General features: G+C 45.6%; 1 protein-coding gene across 2 annotated transcripts in view; it reads right to left on the bottom strand.

Moving 5' to 3' along the window:
* Positions 1–14,180, bottom strand: part of BCKDHB (branched chain keto acid dehydrogenase E1 subunit beta) — a 143,674-nt gene extending 129,494 nt beyond the window's left edge. For both annotated transcript variants that reach the window (XM_069974689.1, XM_069974690.1), the window contains exons 1-3: positions 13,998–14,180; positions 10,093–10,170; positions 7,851–7,919 (exon numbers count right to left, since the gene is read on the bottom strand). In XM_069974689.1, the coding sequence (XP_069830790.1) occupies positions 7,851–7,919; positions 10,093–10,170; positions 13,998–14,142 (292 nt within the window). In that variant the 5' untranslated portion in view covers positions 14,143–14,180. The remainder of the gene's footprint in view (positions 1–7,850; positions 7,920–10,092; positions 10,171–13,997) is intronic.
* Between the last annotated feature and the right edge of the window lie 2,047 nt (positions 14,181–16,227).

Genomic DNA, 16,227 nt, shown 5'->3' with positions numbered 1-16,227 from the left:
GTAATACATAGGAACCAGGCAAAACTGCTGAATAGCCGCTAGATGGCACCGTTGCACCATGTCTCATGCCACATTGCGGTTCATCTATTCTGTTTTATATGAATATGTGGGAATTTCTAGGATTTCGCAAATATCTCTCAGTGTAATCCGTGTTTTTGTACATTATTGGGATAGGTTGTTTTAATGGTTTTGTTTTTGTTTGTTTTTTTGTTTTTTGACGGCTGTGTGCCGGCAAACATGTTACCCTCCCTTCATCTCTTTGCCTAACCCTCCCATTTCACCATTCTCCCTCCCTAACTCTTTCTAGGTGTCTACCCCACTGGAACTGCCCCTCCCCTTTTCCCCCCTCCCTCTTCTCCCCCCCCCCCTGTCTCTGTCAGGGCTTTTGTTACTCTATACTCTCTCTCCGAACCTACTCTGGTTGCTACTCAAGGGGCAATTGGCCACCCGTAGTGTCTGTCCCTTGTTCCTCTGTGAATAGAGTGCCCGGACAGCTGAGCTCCCCTGTTGGCTTTTGTGAACGCTCTATCCCCGTCCTCTGGGTAGGTTCCTATCAGAGGTTGGGTGTTCGAGTCAAGACCTTTGGTCTACTCCTCCACGTTCCCCCGCGTGGTTCCTTCTTCACAGGCTCTGGGCGGGCTGCCCTGGTGGTCCCTGCCCATCCTAGTGTTTGGGTCTCTGTTACCCGACTTTCTCTTGCACTCTCTTCTACTTTTCCCCTTCTTTCTTTCTTTCTTTTCCCCCTCCTCCCAGGTCTCTCTTTCTGTCCCCCCCTTGCCCCTTCCCCCCCCCCCCCCCCTTTCCCTCTTGGTCGCCCCTCGCTGAGCCATGTCTTCTATTCTTTGCGTCTCGCTGAACGCGCAGGGCCTGAACATACCGGAGAAGAGGTCTTCCCTGCTGCGCCTCCTCTGGGCCAAGCACGCTTCAGTGGCTTTCATCCAGGAGACCCTTTTTCGAAAAGACCAAGTACAGCGCTTGTCCGATCGTAACTTCCCTGATGTCTTCCACAGCTGCTCCTCAGACTCTAAAACTAAGGGGGTATCTATCCTGATTGCCCGCTCGGCTCCTTGGGAGTTTCTGGATCAGTTGTCGGACCCAGAGGGCCGGTTCCTCTTGGTAAAAGGCAAGATGGCTGGTACACTCTGTACCCTTGGCACAGTTTACCTTCCCAACACCGGTCAACTGGTCTTTCTGGAGCGCTGTTTGGCCGAAGTGGAGTCCTTTCTGGAGGGGGGGGGGGGGGGGTTTCGGTGGCGATCTCAACATGGCCCTGGACCCTCTTCTCGACTCCCCAACGGGCCACTCGTCCCTCTCCTTCTCTGCCCTACGTCGGGTTAAACGCACTCTGCACTCATTTCAGCTTATCGACGCCTGGAGACTCCAGCAACCCCTAGACAAGGACTACACCTTCTTTTCCCACCCCCATAATCGATACTCCCGGATTGATTACCTATTCGTTTCTCACATGCATCTGGACAAAGTGACCACTACTTCCATTGACCCCATTTCTTTTTCGGATCACGCCCTCATCTCCCTTTCTCTCACCTTTACTTCCCCCCAACCCCGGTCGTGGCGTTGGTGTCTCAATGACTCTTTGTTAAGGGATCCGACGGTTATAGCTGAGATTCGCTCGGACCTGACCAGTTACTTCGCTACCAATATTACCCCTGATTCCTCGCCTACAGTAGTCTGGGAGGCTCATAAATGCTACATAAAGGGGTACTTTCAACAAACTGGCCGCACGGCTTAAAAAGGAGCGTACTGCTAAGATCTCGTCCCTGGTCTTGCAAATTGCAGTTCTTGATAGACAGCACAAGAGGTCTCTGGCTGCGTCCACGGGTGCAGAGCTAGCGGCCCTGCGGGGCAAACTAAGAGATCTTACCTTTGCATCTGCCAAGGCCTCCCTAGCGCGTTGCCGTCGCCATTATTTTGAATTTGGCAATAAGCCCGGCAAAACACTAGCTCGGGCACTGAGACTGCAGGGAGCTCGCTCTTTCATCCCCCATATTTCCTCAGCCAGCGGTACCAGTTTGTCGCTCTCCTCTCAAATAGCGGACGCATTCCGTTCATATTATGTAGACCTTTATGGGCTCTCTTCCACATCTAGCCCTAATAGCTCCGACGCCCCTCTTTCTTCTATCTCCTCCTATCTCCGAGATTTAGGTCTCCCCTCCCTGCCGGAGGAGAGCATTTCCTCGCTTGAATCTCCCATCACCGCTTCGGAATGGGAGTGGGCGATCAAATCCTCCCCCTCGGGTAGGGCTCCGGGTCCAAACGGTCTGACTTTACCGTACTACAAGTCATTCGGCCCCCTCCTTAAAGACCACTTCTTGTCTGCCTATAACTCTGTCTCCACCGGCTCCACTCTTCCCCAAGACTCTCTCCGTGCCCATATCTCTGTCATCCCCAAGGATGGCAAGTATCCTTCGCAATGCCAGAATTACCGTCCTATTTCCCTCCTAAATTTAGACCTTAAATTCTTCTCTAAAATTCTTGCCGCCCGTCTTACTCCCTTGCTCCAGCCTATTATACATCTGGATCAAGTAGGCTTCATGCCTACTGGAGAGGCTTGGGATAACACCACTAGGGCAATTAACATTATCCATCATGTTCATTCCTCGGGCCTTCCCTCCATGCTCTTGTCCACGGATGCCGAAAAGGCCTTTGACCGAGTCAGTTGGCCTTTCCTTTTTGCCACACTTAGACATTTGGGCCTCGGTCCGAATATGTTGGAGTGGATTGTCTCTCTCTATTCTTGCCCTACGGCTCAGGTCTCTGTCAACGGCCTTCTCTCTTCCGCGTTCCCCATTGCTAACGGGACACGGCAAGGCTGCCCCCTATCCCCCCTCATTTTTATTTTGACCCTTGAACCTTTCCTCAGGCATGTCAGGAACAATGTTAACATTGGCGGGGTTCGAGTGGGGTCGGTGGACCACAAAGTTGCGGCCTATGCAGACGATTTATTGTTTTTCCTTTCTCAACCCCTTGTCTCTCTGCCCAACCTTCTTTCCAAACTCGTTACCAACGTCTCTCTAACTATAAAATGAATCTGCAAAAATCCGAAGCACTCAAACTTTCTCTTCCCCCATCTGTTGCAGCCTCCTTGGAGACTTCTTTCCCTTTTCGGTGGTCGCGTTCTTCTCTGACGTACCTGGGGGTCCAACTTACTCCCGCGACAGCCGACCTTTTCAAAGCTAACTTCTTACCCATGCTCAAGCGCATTGAAGCAGACTTACTCAAGTGGCACGTGGGGGAACCTTCACCTGGTTTGGATGCTGCGCGATCTTCAAAATGAATGTCTTGCTGCGCTTGCTATATCTTTTTCAAGCCCTTCCAGTTGCGGTCCCCCTATCCAACTTCCGGCAACTGTCTACATTCCTCACTAAATTTATTTGGGCACACAAGCAACCTCGTCTCGCCAAATCAGTCTTATACCGTCCAAAAGCAAAAGGTGGTCTGGCTCTTCACAATCTTTATCAATACTATGTAGCTGCACACCTTACTCAGGTACTCGATTGGCATCGCCACGCCCCCACTAAATTGTGGGTCGGCCTGGAAATGACGATTTCCCCAATCCCACTATTGGCAGCCCCGTGGATCCCAGCCTCTGCACGTTTTGCCGGCTCTCATCCCACTATTGTTACCACACTGAAGATGTGTCATAAGCACCTCTCCACTGGCTTCCTGGCCCCTCCCCCCTGTTTCCCATCTTGGGCAACCCTGCCTTTCTGATCAGCTTGGAGGACCCGGTCTTCCGAACCTGGTTGCGAGCTGGCTCCTTCCGAGCCACTACTTTCCTTCAGGGCTCGGCATGGCGATCCCTTTCTGACCTACGAGACCTCTCGGACCCAGCTCCCTTAGGGTTCTGGAGGGCACTGCAACTTTACCATTTCCTCCGCTTGCTACCGAACCCTTCTGGTTTCGCTCGCCCCTCCACACACTTTGAAACCCTCTGCTTGGGCTCTGGTCCGCTCAGGCACTCCCTCTCTCTACTATACAATCTGTTGGGCTTCCCACCGGAACAACCACCACCCCCCTTCCTCACTGCTTGGGAGGCAGACTTAGATATCTCCCTCTCGGCGGCCGAGGTCGACAGGGTTCTTACCTGTACCCACTCCAGTTCCATCTCTTCGCGCCTCCAAGAGGCAGGCTACAAACTACTCTCCCGATGGTATCGGGTTCCCACTCAACTCCACCGGTTGTTCCCGGACGTTCCGCCACTGTGCTGGAGAAACTGCGGCGAGGAAGGCACTCTCGTACACACCTTCTGGAGTTGCCCCATACTGGTACCTTTCTGGAAGGAGGTGTGGCGTATCTCCTCTACTTTCGCAGATCGCCAGCTCCCCTTTTCCCCGGCGCTTTTTCTCTTGCATATTGCGGACATCCCTCTCAAATCCTACCGACGCTCTGTCCTCCGACACCTGATTAACGCTGCACGAGCCCTTTGGCGCCGTCCTGATCCTCCCAGTATAGCAATGTGGATTCGTAAAGTTGAGGACATCAAACATATGAAAGACCTTACGGCTCAGTTGCACGGACATAACGCAAAGTTTTTTCGGACGTGGTTCTACTGGGACCAATTCACCGAGACGAATGAGTACCGGACCCTTCTGGCTCAGTGAGGAGCGGCCCTACCTGTCCCCCCCCCCCTCCCTACCCTCTCCCTCTTATTCTTTCTTCTTTCTCTCCCTTAACTTTGCCTTCTACTCTAGTGGTCCCCTTTTTGGTCCCCGCCCGGGTAGTTGTGTGCCCCAGGCTTTCTCTCACCAGTGCAAGCTCTCCCCTATAGGGTGCTGTGTGGTGTAAATTGCCTCTTTATTACCATAAATATCAGGTGCTTTTGTTGTCATGGTTTAATCGGGTTCTTTTTCTCTAAAGTACTGTGCCACCCTAACGGGTGTGGTTTACACTGCTGTTTTTCTTTTTCTTTTTTATTTATGTTAAATGTTTGGAAAATTTTATGAAATTGAGAATTTAAAAAAAAATATATATATATACCATGCCTGAAACCAAGAAAGCCATAAAAAATAAGCAATAGTAATTTTAGGGAGCATATGATTTGTAAAACCACTTGGTTGCTGCGGTCAGCACTGACAGAGCCAGAGGCGCCATGGGAAATGTAGACAGTATAGTGAAACCTTTATGAGCCGACCATCCAATTTTGTAGACAAAAATAAATAAATCGGTCTTTTACAGGGGTGGTCTTGTACAGCATACATTTATACATATATAATGATGAAAGAGCACTCAGTCATGTCTTATCACATATTTAATGAGACAGTCATCATACAGCAAGCAGGACTGTATTATTAATTTTTTGTACATCCTACATATGGGAAGTGTTGCCCAGTCCTAAAACTATTCTTGAAACTGACTACAGTATAACATAAGTACAGTATAATCTATAAACACATTCTATTATATCACTGGTATCAGCTCTATACACCATTCTATTATATCACTGGTATAAGGATCTATACATCATTCTATTACATGACTGGTATCAGGATCTAAGCACCATTCTATTACATCACTGGTATCAGGATCTAAGCACCATTCTATTACATGACTGGTATCAGGATCTAAGCACCATTCTATTACATGACTGGTATCAGCTCTATACACCATTCTATTACATCACTGGTATCAGGATCTAAGCATCATTCTATTACATCACTGGTATCAGGATCTAAGCACCATTCTATTACATCACTTGTATCAGGATCTAAGCACCATTCTATTACATCACTGGTATCAGGATCTAAGCACCATTCTATTACATCACTGGTATCAGGATCTAAGCACCATTCTATTACATCACTGGTATCAGGATCTAAGCACCATTCTATTACATCACTGGTATCAGGATCTAAGCACCATTCTATTACATCACTGGTATTAGCTCTGTACACCATTCTATTACAGTACATCACTGGAATAAGGATCTATACATCATTCTATTCCATCACTAGTATCAGCGCTATACACCACTCTATTCCATTACTAGCATCAGCTGTGTACACCATTCTATTATATCACTGGTAACAGGATCTATACACCATTCTATTCCATCACTGGTATCAGGATCTATGCACCATTCTATTCCATCACTAGTATCAGCTGTATACACCATTCTATTACATCACTGGTAACAGGATCTATCCACCATTCTATGACATCACTGGTATCAGGATCTATACACCATTCTATTCTATTACTAGTATCAGCTGTATACACCATTGTATTCCATCACTGGTAACAGGATCTATGCACCATTCTATTACATCACTGGTATCAGGATCTATACACCATTCTATTCCATCACTGGTATCAGCTCTATACACCATTCTATTACAGTACATCACTGGTATTAGGATCTATACAGCATTCTATTATATCACCGGTATCAGCTCTATACACCATGGTCTTCTCAAAGTGGTCTGCTCGTGAGGTTTCTCTGTATAGGGAAACCATATTAGTGGAGAAAAAGAAAACACATGTATACAAGGCATGCTCAAGAACTTCTACAGCATTCTCCAATAGCTTATGCTGCACTGTATAAGGCTAGGTTCACACTGCGTTTTTGCAATCCGTTTTTTTTCATCCATTTTTTGCAAAAAAACGGATGAAAAAAACGGACGCATTTGTGTGCATCCGTTTTGATCCGTTTTTCCATTGACTTCCATTGTAAAAAAAAAACAGATCAAAACGGATCCGTTTTTTTTAACGGACGCAAAAGACGTTTTTGTGTCCTTCAAAAAAAAACGGATTGCAAAAACGCAGTGTGAACCCAGCCTAAGCAAAAAGAAAATTATCCTGGGCTGCTTCTTCAAGTGAAGTTTATCCACATAGACAGCAGCCTATACCTATATATGAAAGGGGAGCAATCGCTAACATTTTTAACCTACAAATAATTCTTAACAAAGCTCAATACAATCTGTCCTTACGTATATTTCGTGCATATGGCATGGCTTGTGATTACATACCTTGATTATTTCCTGCACTGTATGGTAATGTCAGTTAACCAGGCATTGGGGCGGTCTTTACCTCAGAAGTAGTCACGGCTGGTCAGCTGGAATCGCTTGTAATCACGCCTCTGTGGGTGTAATTCACAGTGCAGGAGCCCAGAGGGGCAATCGCGTAACTTTCCGACATCTTCGTTGTTACGGACATGAGTAGTATATCGGCATCTAATCCCGTCCCCAAAGTGTTAACCCTGTTTTTTTGTAATAGGTTTCTATTTCATGAATTGGTCTATTTGTCTGACTCACCCTCTAAAGCTGCTGAAAATCCTCACTGCCTGTCTCCCCTCCTCTGTCCTCCCCCTCCCTTCTGAGACAGAGGTCACATGATCTGTCTCTTCTGTGAGCCAGGTAAGCTGTATAGTTTTACAGCCAGGTGCCATAATGTAAAACTGGGATCATTTGTAAAAGTTTGAATCTGGGTTTAGGAGCAGCATGAACAAGCGGAAAAGGTATCGAACAATCGGTGGGGATTATGTAGTCTATCTTTTTTTGAGATCTCTGGAATATTTTTTTTAACGGACATTAGCATTCAGCATGGGAAATAATAAAAATATGTTTTCGGTGGTTAGCAGGCCATATAAAACGCATGAAATATATGTTTTGACACTATGGGGGAGATTTATCAAACATGGTGTAAAGTGAGACTGGCTCAGTTGCCCCTAGCAACCAATCACCTTTCATTTTCCAAAGAGTCTGTGAGAAATGAAAGGTGGAATCTGATTGGTTGCTAGGGGCAACTGAGCCAGGTTCACTTTACACTATGGTTGATAAATCTTCCCCATTTGTATTGAGCTTTGTTAGGAGGTAGGAGGCAATACTTCTTACCATATTTATCTCGCAGTCCGACAGTACATCTGAAGACACCTCCAAAGGCGACATCCTCCCCAAATATCACTGAAAAGCAAAAGGAAATGATTAATTTATGGTTTTATTGAAGGATACTTAAAACTGAAAATTATAGGAACAGATTTATCTAAAGGTGTAAAATAGAAACTTGTGTAAACTGTCCACAGCAACCAATTACGGATCAGATTTCAACCCTGGTAAAGTGAAAGCTGAGCTGTCATTGGTTGCTATGGGCAGTTTACGCCAGTTTTTGTTTTACACAGTTTGATAAATGGGAGCCATAAACTTTCTGTCATACACGTGTATTTGCTGTGTTAGGGTATGTTCACACTGAGAAAAGCAGATTTTATTTACTGGTTAGAATCAGACACTAAAACTTGTTCTTTTATTCTAATCTGTTTCTATTTTCTCACTGTAATTTTTTCTATTTCATTTGCGTTGTTATGGGGGCAGCCATCTTGCCTGAACTGTTTTTAACAGCATTTAGTAATATGCGTTACGGCAAGCCTCATGGACATAGACAAAAATAGACAGAGTCTGTCCCCTTGATATGAATGTGAAATATTACTGAGTGTGCTCTGTGACCTTTACAGGGGTCATTCCACAGGGAGCTGCTATTTCTGATTTTTTTACCCCATCTTAATTAAGATTAAAGTAATGTCTTACAGCAGAAGTGCAAACCATTAAATAGCATTTCAATGACAATACAATGGATTAAAAAAATTACACTTCATATAGGTATTTTGACACACCCTTGTTAAATGAATCTACTTGCATTATTTAAAAGGGGTTGTCCAGCAAAAATCTTTCCGTCAAATCAACTGGTTTCAGAAAGTTCTATAAATTTGTAATTTACTTCTATTTAAAAACCTCAAGTCCCATACTTGACATCTGCTGTATGTCCTGCAGGAAGTGGTGTTTTCTTTCCAGTCTGACACAGTGCTCTCTGCTGACATCTCTGTCCGAGACAGGAACTGTCCAGAGCAGGAGAAGTTTTCTATGGGGATTTGCTGCTACTCTAGACAGTTCCTGTCTCAGACAGAGGTGGCAGCAGAGAGCACTGTGTAAAGACTGAAAAGGAAACAAAATGTTCTGCAGGACATACAGCAGCTGATAAGTACTGGAAGACTTGATATTTTTAAATAGGAGTAAATTACGCATCTATATAACCTTCTGATTGATTTGAAAGAAAAAGATTTTTGCTTGATAACCCTTTTAAGTCATGTTCAGTGATGCCATGGATATAATGTGTGTCAGTGTACACTTGTATATGTGCATTACATTCTTCATCATGACACGGCCGCCACATAATTGTGCACAGCAGAGGCTCCATGTGTCCATTGCTCTATGGTGGCTCTATGAGTTTATAGAAAGTCTATGGGTGGTATGATCCAAAGCCAGCAGACTAGGTCTGGAAGCAGTGGCGTAACTGAACCACTGGGTCAATCTCTCCATGGGCAATGGTGGTCGCCGCTCAGTGCCATGTCCTTTAGGTTAGGGACCCAGGCTTATACACCACAACACGCTAACTCCTGATGTTAGTATTTGATTTGCTGAGAAGCAGTGGATCAGTGAGTAGAATGTGCGGCCATGTCTGTTTTTCTCTTTATAGAATTACCTGCAAAGTCTATGGACGCCATCATCAGTAGAGGGGAGAGAAGTGCTTAGGTAAGTTCTTCTCTTAACTCGTTCTAGCAATCAGTAGCTCCCAAAGCATATAAAAAAAAAAATCTAAACTTTTTATATGTCTCAATGACATGTCCGTGTCATTTACAATCAATTTGCCATGTTAAGTCTACGTTCACACACTGGTGAAATGACAGCCAGATAACGGACATTATTTTAAAACAACGTCCGTTATTATAATATAGAGGCCGTTATTTGCCTTTATATGATGGCTGTCCAATCACTGGCTGCCAGAGTGGGTAATCGCTCAGCCGGGCCATGACATTGCAGCTGAAAGAGCTGGGTAAGTGATGTACACAGTTTACAGCTGAAAATGACAAGTGGCCGTCAGCAGGATCAAAGAGCGGCACTATGGAGGCTCGGGAAGAGGGGAGTTTAGGGTTTTTTTTTTCTTATTTGGTGGGAATTCTCTTTTAATATGATTGGAACTTTTTTTTATTTACAAAAAAATCGATAGATAAAGGACGTCATTGTCCAACATGAAAACACAGCACAGCCTATTCCAATAAATAGAGCAATGTTATCTGGTTTATACCTGCAGTTGGATCCTTTGATAGCGTATTATCCAACGCACTTTGTACAGCCTGGAAAAGGTTCATTTTCTGAGTTGGTCCTAAAAAAGAGTGAAGACGTTAGTAACATAGGCTCTATATAAGACATATAAGACAGTATATTGCATCACTCTTTGTAAACCAAAACCAAGATCTGTCCTGGGGTCCGTTCGGCAGGTGATGCAGTTATTGTCCTAAAAAAAACCTTTTAAACTTGCAGCCCTGTGTCCAACTGGCGTGGCCTAGAGTGGGTGAGCATTAGACTTGCACCAGCCCTCCGTTTCTCCTCATCATTAGGAATGCCACTTGCCGGATTTCTCCTATTCATTACTTGTCTAAACACTGCGCAGGTGCAGTGATGATTAGGAGAAATCCTGCCCAGGGCATTCCTAATGATGAAGAGGGCGGGGAGGGGAGACAGAAAGGCGGTGCAGGCTTAGGCAGGCTGTTGGGGGGGAGGGTCAATTTAACACTAAAATGAATTCAATACTTAAAGGAGAAGTCCGGCAAAAAAATGTATTCAAGTATTGTGTTGCCCCTTTACAAGTTATACAAATCACTAATATTATGGGAAATGCTTATAAAGTGCTTTTTTTTCCCTGCACTTACTACTGCATCATGGCTTCACTTCCTGGATAACATGGTGATGTCACTTCCTGTATAACATGGTGATGTCACGGCCCGACTCCCAGAGCTGTGCGGGCTGTGGCTGCTGGAGAGGATAATGGCAGGAGGACACTGAGGGACACAGGGCACTGGAGGGACACTGAGCATCCCCCTGCCATCATCCTCTCCAGCAGCCACAGCCCGCACAGCTCTGGGAGTCGGGTCGTGACATCACCATTTTATCCAGGAAGTGAAGCCTTGATGTAGTATTAAGTGCAGGGAAAAAAGCACTTTTTAAGCATTTCCCCTAATAAGTGTATATTGGTAATTTGTATAACTTTTAGGGGGAAATACAATACTTTAATAAAAAGTTCACAGGGCTTCTCCTTTGAGAGTTAAATGATAAATAGCTCACTGTAGCCACTACTGGAATCTTGTGAGACTTCATATAGGTTAGAGGGCTTAAAGGGGTTGTCTGTCACGACTCCGAACCATTTCAATATTTTTTGGCCATAATTGCGGATCTGCAATTACAAAGTACAGTCTCATAGGTTACTATGACCCTATTCACACGGCTCTGTGATTTAGCTGTGATTCGTACAACAATAGAAATCTATGGGATCCTCCGTTAGGGTCCATTTACACTTACATTGTATAGACTGCTTAAAGGAGACCTGTCACCCCCCGTGCCAGGGTGACAGGCTCCTGACCCCCCGCTACAGCCCCCTATACTCACCTGATCCCGCTTCCTGATGCGGTCGGGTCACATAGATATGAGCGCCCGAAGCCCGGCGCATGCGCTCACAGGAGAGTCCGACGCTCATAGAGAATGAATGGGGAGTCCGATGCTCCATCATTCTCTATGGGCATTGGACTCTCCTGTGAGCGCGCGCACTGGGCTTTGGGCGCTCATATCTCCGTGACCCGACCGGATCAGGAAGCGGGACCCGGCGGGATCAGGTGAGTATAGGGGGCTGTAATGGGGGGTCGGGAGTCTTTCACCCCGGCACCGGGGGTGACATGTCCTCTTTAAAACTGCAAGAGAAATCCTATGTAGTCCATAAAGGGGTACTCCAACGGAATTCTTTTATTTTTCTAAAAATAAAGATTTGTAATTTATTTCTAATAAAAATCTCACCTTCAAGGGCCAGTTCACATGTAAAAGCAGCAGAACTCTCAGTCACAAAATCCCGCCTGCCTTGGTGTCAGACAGTCTGCCTATGTCAATTGTTTGAGCGGAGAGGCACGGAGTGCCCTTTAAGGGATTTCTCTTGCAGAGTTTTGAGCAGTCTCTGTTGATGGTAATCTTATGCAATATGAACTCTCTACCGCAGAATTCTGCTGCTTTTACTCCTTGTTAACTGGCCCTTAAAGTACTTCTCCACTGCCGTATGTCATGCACATACATAGGAGTTGCCCTTTAAGGGTACGTTCACACATACAGGATCTGCTGCAGATTTGATGGCCCAGAATTGATTTGCTTTAAATCTGCAGCTTCAAATCTGCACCATCAGATCTCCTGCAGATCCTGTACGTGTGAACGCACCCAAAAGGAGAAGTCCGGTTTCAGGTTTTTTTTTTAATGGCAGGATAAGGGGAAAACAACAAACGGCACTAACTTACACCTCCCCATGGCTGCGATCTGACTGTCTCCGGGCTCCAAGATCGTCTGTGCTGCCGATGGCATGACCCCGCTGATGGACTGGCCGCTCAGCCAGTCAGTGACTGGGGTGGGACGCCGCTCAAGTCACTGATTGGCTGAGCGGGCTGTCCGTAAGCTGGGATGGGCATTCACCCCCCCGAGTTGTGACGTTGTTGCAATTCAAGGGAAAGATGCCTTCTGCCGAGGGTCCCTTGTCCGGTCAGATAGCGGATTGCGGGAACGGGGAGCGGTAAGTTAGTACCGTTTGTTGTCCCCCTCTGTTCTGCCATTTAGAAAAAAAAAAAAACTGAGGCCGGACTTCCTTTTTAAAAATAATTAACTGCAGTCCATAGGCCATATGGGGTCTTAGCACCAGATTGCCTTCTACGTTCCCCTTGCACAAGCATTGACACCGATTTCTCCCATCTAAGTTACTCTAGTAGCAGTAGGCACCCTCCTAGGTTTATACTGCTTGTGTTACACCCGGCTCAAATTTGACTGCAAAATACTAACCGAAGTTTCAACGTGTGAATAAGGCCTTAAAGAATTTTTAGCCCTCCCAGATGTTGCAAAACTACAATTCCCATCATCCTTGGACAGCCAAAGATTCCCCACCCTTGCCTTAAAGCTTTCTTCTATTTTTAAAAGGATTGTAAACGCCTGTATGGTTTATTACACCGTCAGAATGGTGGGGAAATGATCTCTGGGCTGTTATAGCTGCTATTGAGCCCCTGAGAGACACCTCAATGGTGCACAGCTATTTCTCATTACCTCTGTGATGTCTGCAAATAAGGGCCCTTTTACACAGAAAGATTATCTGCCAAAGTTTTGAAGCCAAAGCCAAGAACAGACTATAAACAGGGAACAGGTCATAAAGGAAAGCCTGAGATTTCTCCTCTTTTCGACTCCATTCCTGGCTTTGGCTTCAAATCTTTGGCAGATAATCTTTCTGTGTAAAAGGGCCCTAAGGGTCCATTTAGGGTCTATTTACACAGAAAGATTATCTGTCAAAGATTTGAAGCCAAAGCCAGGAATTGAGTTGAAAAGAGGAGAAATCTCAGGCTTTCCCTTATGACCTGTTCCCTGTTTATAGTCTGTTTCTGGCTTTGGCTTCAAATCTTTGTCAGATAATCTTTCTGTGTAAACAGACCCTTACACAGAAAGATTATCTGTTAAAGATTTGAAGCCAAAGCCAAAAACAGACTATAAACAGAGATCAGGTCATAAAGAAAAGCCTGAGAATTTTTTTGCGAGCGACGATTTAAGAACACGTTCAAAGATCAAAATGAACGATTTCTCGCTCGTCGTTCGATCGTTCGCTGCGTTTACACATACGATTATCGTTCGAATTCGATCGTTATCGTGCAAATTTGCAGGATAATCGTTCCGTGTAAACGCAGCATAACAGGTGACCATTCATCCCCAATGTCATCCAGGGGGGTCACAGCCCTAACCTCACCATTTGTATCTGTTATTAGAGCCGCAAAGCAAAACAAGAGCCGTTACCATGGAAACTCCTTTGTTATATTTCAATCTTTACTGTAATTATTAATGCTTTGAAGGACACGTGACCCTGAGCTGTGCAGCCTCCCTCTCCCCCAGCAGATGCCAGGTATCAGCGCGCACGGTAACCATCCTCACCATATTCGGTGGGTTCGGGGTCCGGCTGGAAGGTAAAATGTGCAACCGATCTGGTCTGTGACTGCAGCGTGTGGCGATTCCATCGCAGACTGCAGCAGCGAGCCGCCCGGCTACCAGCGCCTGTCACTATCCTCAGCGCCGCCATGTTGGATGGCAACAACTGAACAACGCGCAGGAGGCGGGGCTAAGGGGAGGCTCTTTCCATTGGTTGAGAGGTGGAATCTGTTCAGCCAATTGGCAAGCAGTATTCGTGGGGCGCGGCTGTAGCATCTCCGTGACGTCACCAGCGAGGCTGCTGAGCCGGTCTGAGAGGTGAGAAGGGAGAAGAGCAGGTACGGCAGCTCTGGGGGGTCACACCGTGCCTGACCGTATAGGAGGAGTCACATGACCATACAGCTCCATCATACAGTCAGTCTATGACCTCTTCATTAGCTGTGGAATTTCAAATACACCACAAACAGATGAGTCATTAGATGGTCATTCTTGTAAATGTCTGTGTGTGTGTGTGTGTGTGTGTGTGTGTGTGTATACTATAGTAATTATATATATATATATATATATATATATATATATATATAAATCTGTGTGTATCCACAATGCTTATGTTTGTCTTTATCCATTCTAAGGCCATGTTCACACAATGTATAGTTTCATAAAAGTGTGGCTGTTCTTGCCGATTGCATCAACGGCCGTGATTGATAAGTAAATATACATTACCTTGCCGTCTATGGAATCCTGGACGGAGCGTATACACATGGTATACGCTCTGGCCAGGATCTCTAGCGGCACCGCAAAAAAACTGACATGTCAGTTTTCTGCAGCCGCTATTCATTGAATAGCGGCCGCAGAAAACCCTGTCAGTGCACACTATGGAGCGAGCGGCTCCGACCACACGCTCCATAGTGTGCAGTGGGGAGTTCTAATGTGTGCGCACACAGACGCGCCCGCATCAGCACTCTGCGGCGCTAAAGATCCCAGGCTGGGTCACGGAACAGCCGGTCTCATACCAAATATGAACATAGCCTAACCTTGTACTAATCTATCAGATCTTTCTGCACTTTTTACTTGGGCCACTAGGTGGCAGCACACCCTACACATTTGTATAATTATTGTGACCTTCAGGACCACACAAAATCCAGGCATGATAGGTAGTGTTGAGGGAATTTGCAGAAGTCTTAGGGGCCATTCACATGTCCACAAATTATGGGGACGTTACGGACGGGAAATGAATGTCATGAATTTGTTCCCCACCTCTCATGACGTGTCAGTATCATGCCTGCAGCAGGGGAACTCTGAATCGCAGTGGCTTTATCACTAAAGTGCTTGCGCTCACTTTGCGGGCTTGGCAGTCGCTGACCGGCACAGTGTTGATTTAGTTTAGGGACTCGTGGGCCAGGGAAACTGCACGTGGTACATGAGGCAATATGGTTTGATCAAATTATATGCCGACATCCTGGTGTTAGTTTTTAAATGTAGCTGCGAATCATTGGTGTTAGCCATAGGTGTGAGGTGCAGCAGCTCCTTTCTCTTCATGTCAGTATCCGTCTATCACTTAAGTGCCGCGGCAATTCAAAGAGTTTCCCTGGCATGATACTCACACATTGACTTCCCAAGGCTGGAGAAGTTGGATGCAACCCTATGGAGTTGTGGAAAGCATAGATACAGCTGTTATAGATATAGGCTATAAATCCCGTTTAAAAAAAAAAAAAAATCCGCACAAAACTATGTCAGAATTGTTCCTTTTGGTCAACTTGCTCACGGCCAGGTTTTTTATTCTGTTGCATTTTTTTCTCATGTCTAGCATTCTTTTTGGCTCTTTGGCAGTTTATCCAGAATGCGTTTCTCTCCCATAGAGTTCAATGGAATGTCTTCTGTTTGTCTCAAAAATGTGGGTCAAAGGGGTAGTAACTCTCCTTAAGAGTCACTACCCCTTTGATCCACGTCGATAGACCTCTCACTACCAAGCCAACACCCTGCTCTGCACTGATGAGGAGCAAAAACCCTGAAACAGCTGTCTGCAGATGTTTGTCTTAGCATAAAATCCCCAGTCAATGTTTTAAAGCTCCTTGATTGAGCGAGACTTGGCTTCTAGGGACATTTCTTTTTGCCCAAGAGGTGCGAGAGCTATTTTGCATATCCTTTCTTCGCAAAAATACAAAAGAAAAAAAATCACACTTAGGCTGCGTTCACACTACGTATATTTCAGTCAGTATATGTATATTTCAGTCAG

This window comes from Dendropsophus ebraccatus, chromosome 6 (genome assembly GCF_027789765.1).
Source record: "Dendropsophus ebraccatus isolate aDenEbr1 chromosome 6, aDenEbr1.pat, whole genome shotgun sequence".
Taxonomy (NCBI): Eukaryota; Metazoa; Chordata; class Amphibia; order Anura; family Hylidae; genus Dendropsophus; species Dendropsophus ebraccatus.
This window is presented reverse-complemented; position numbering and strand designations above follow the sequence as displayed.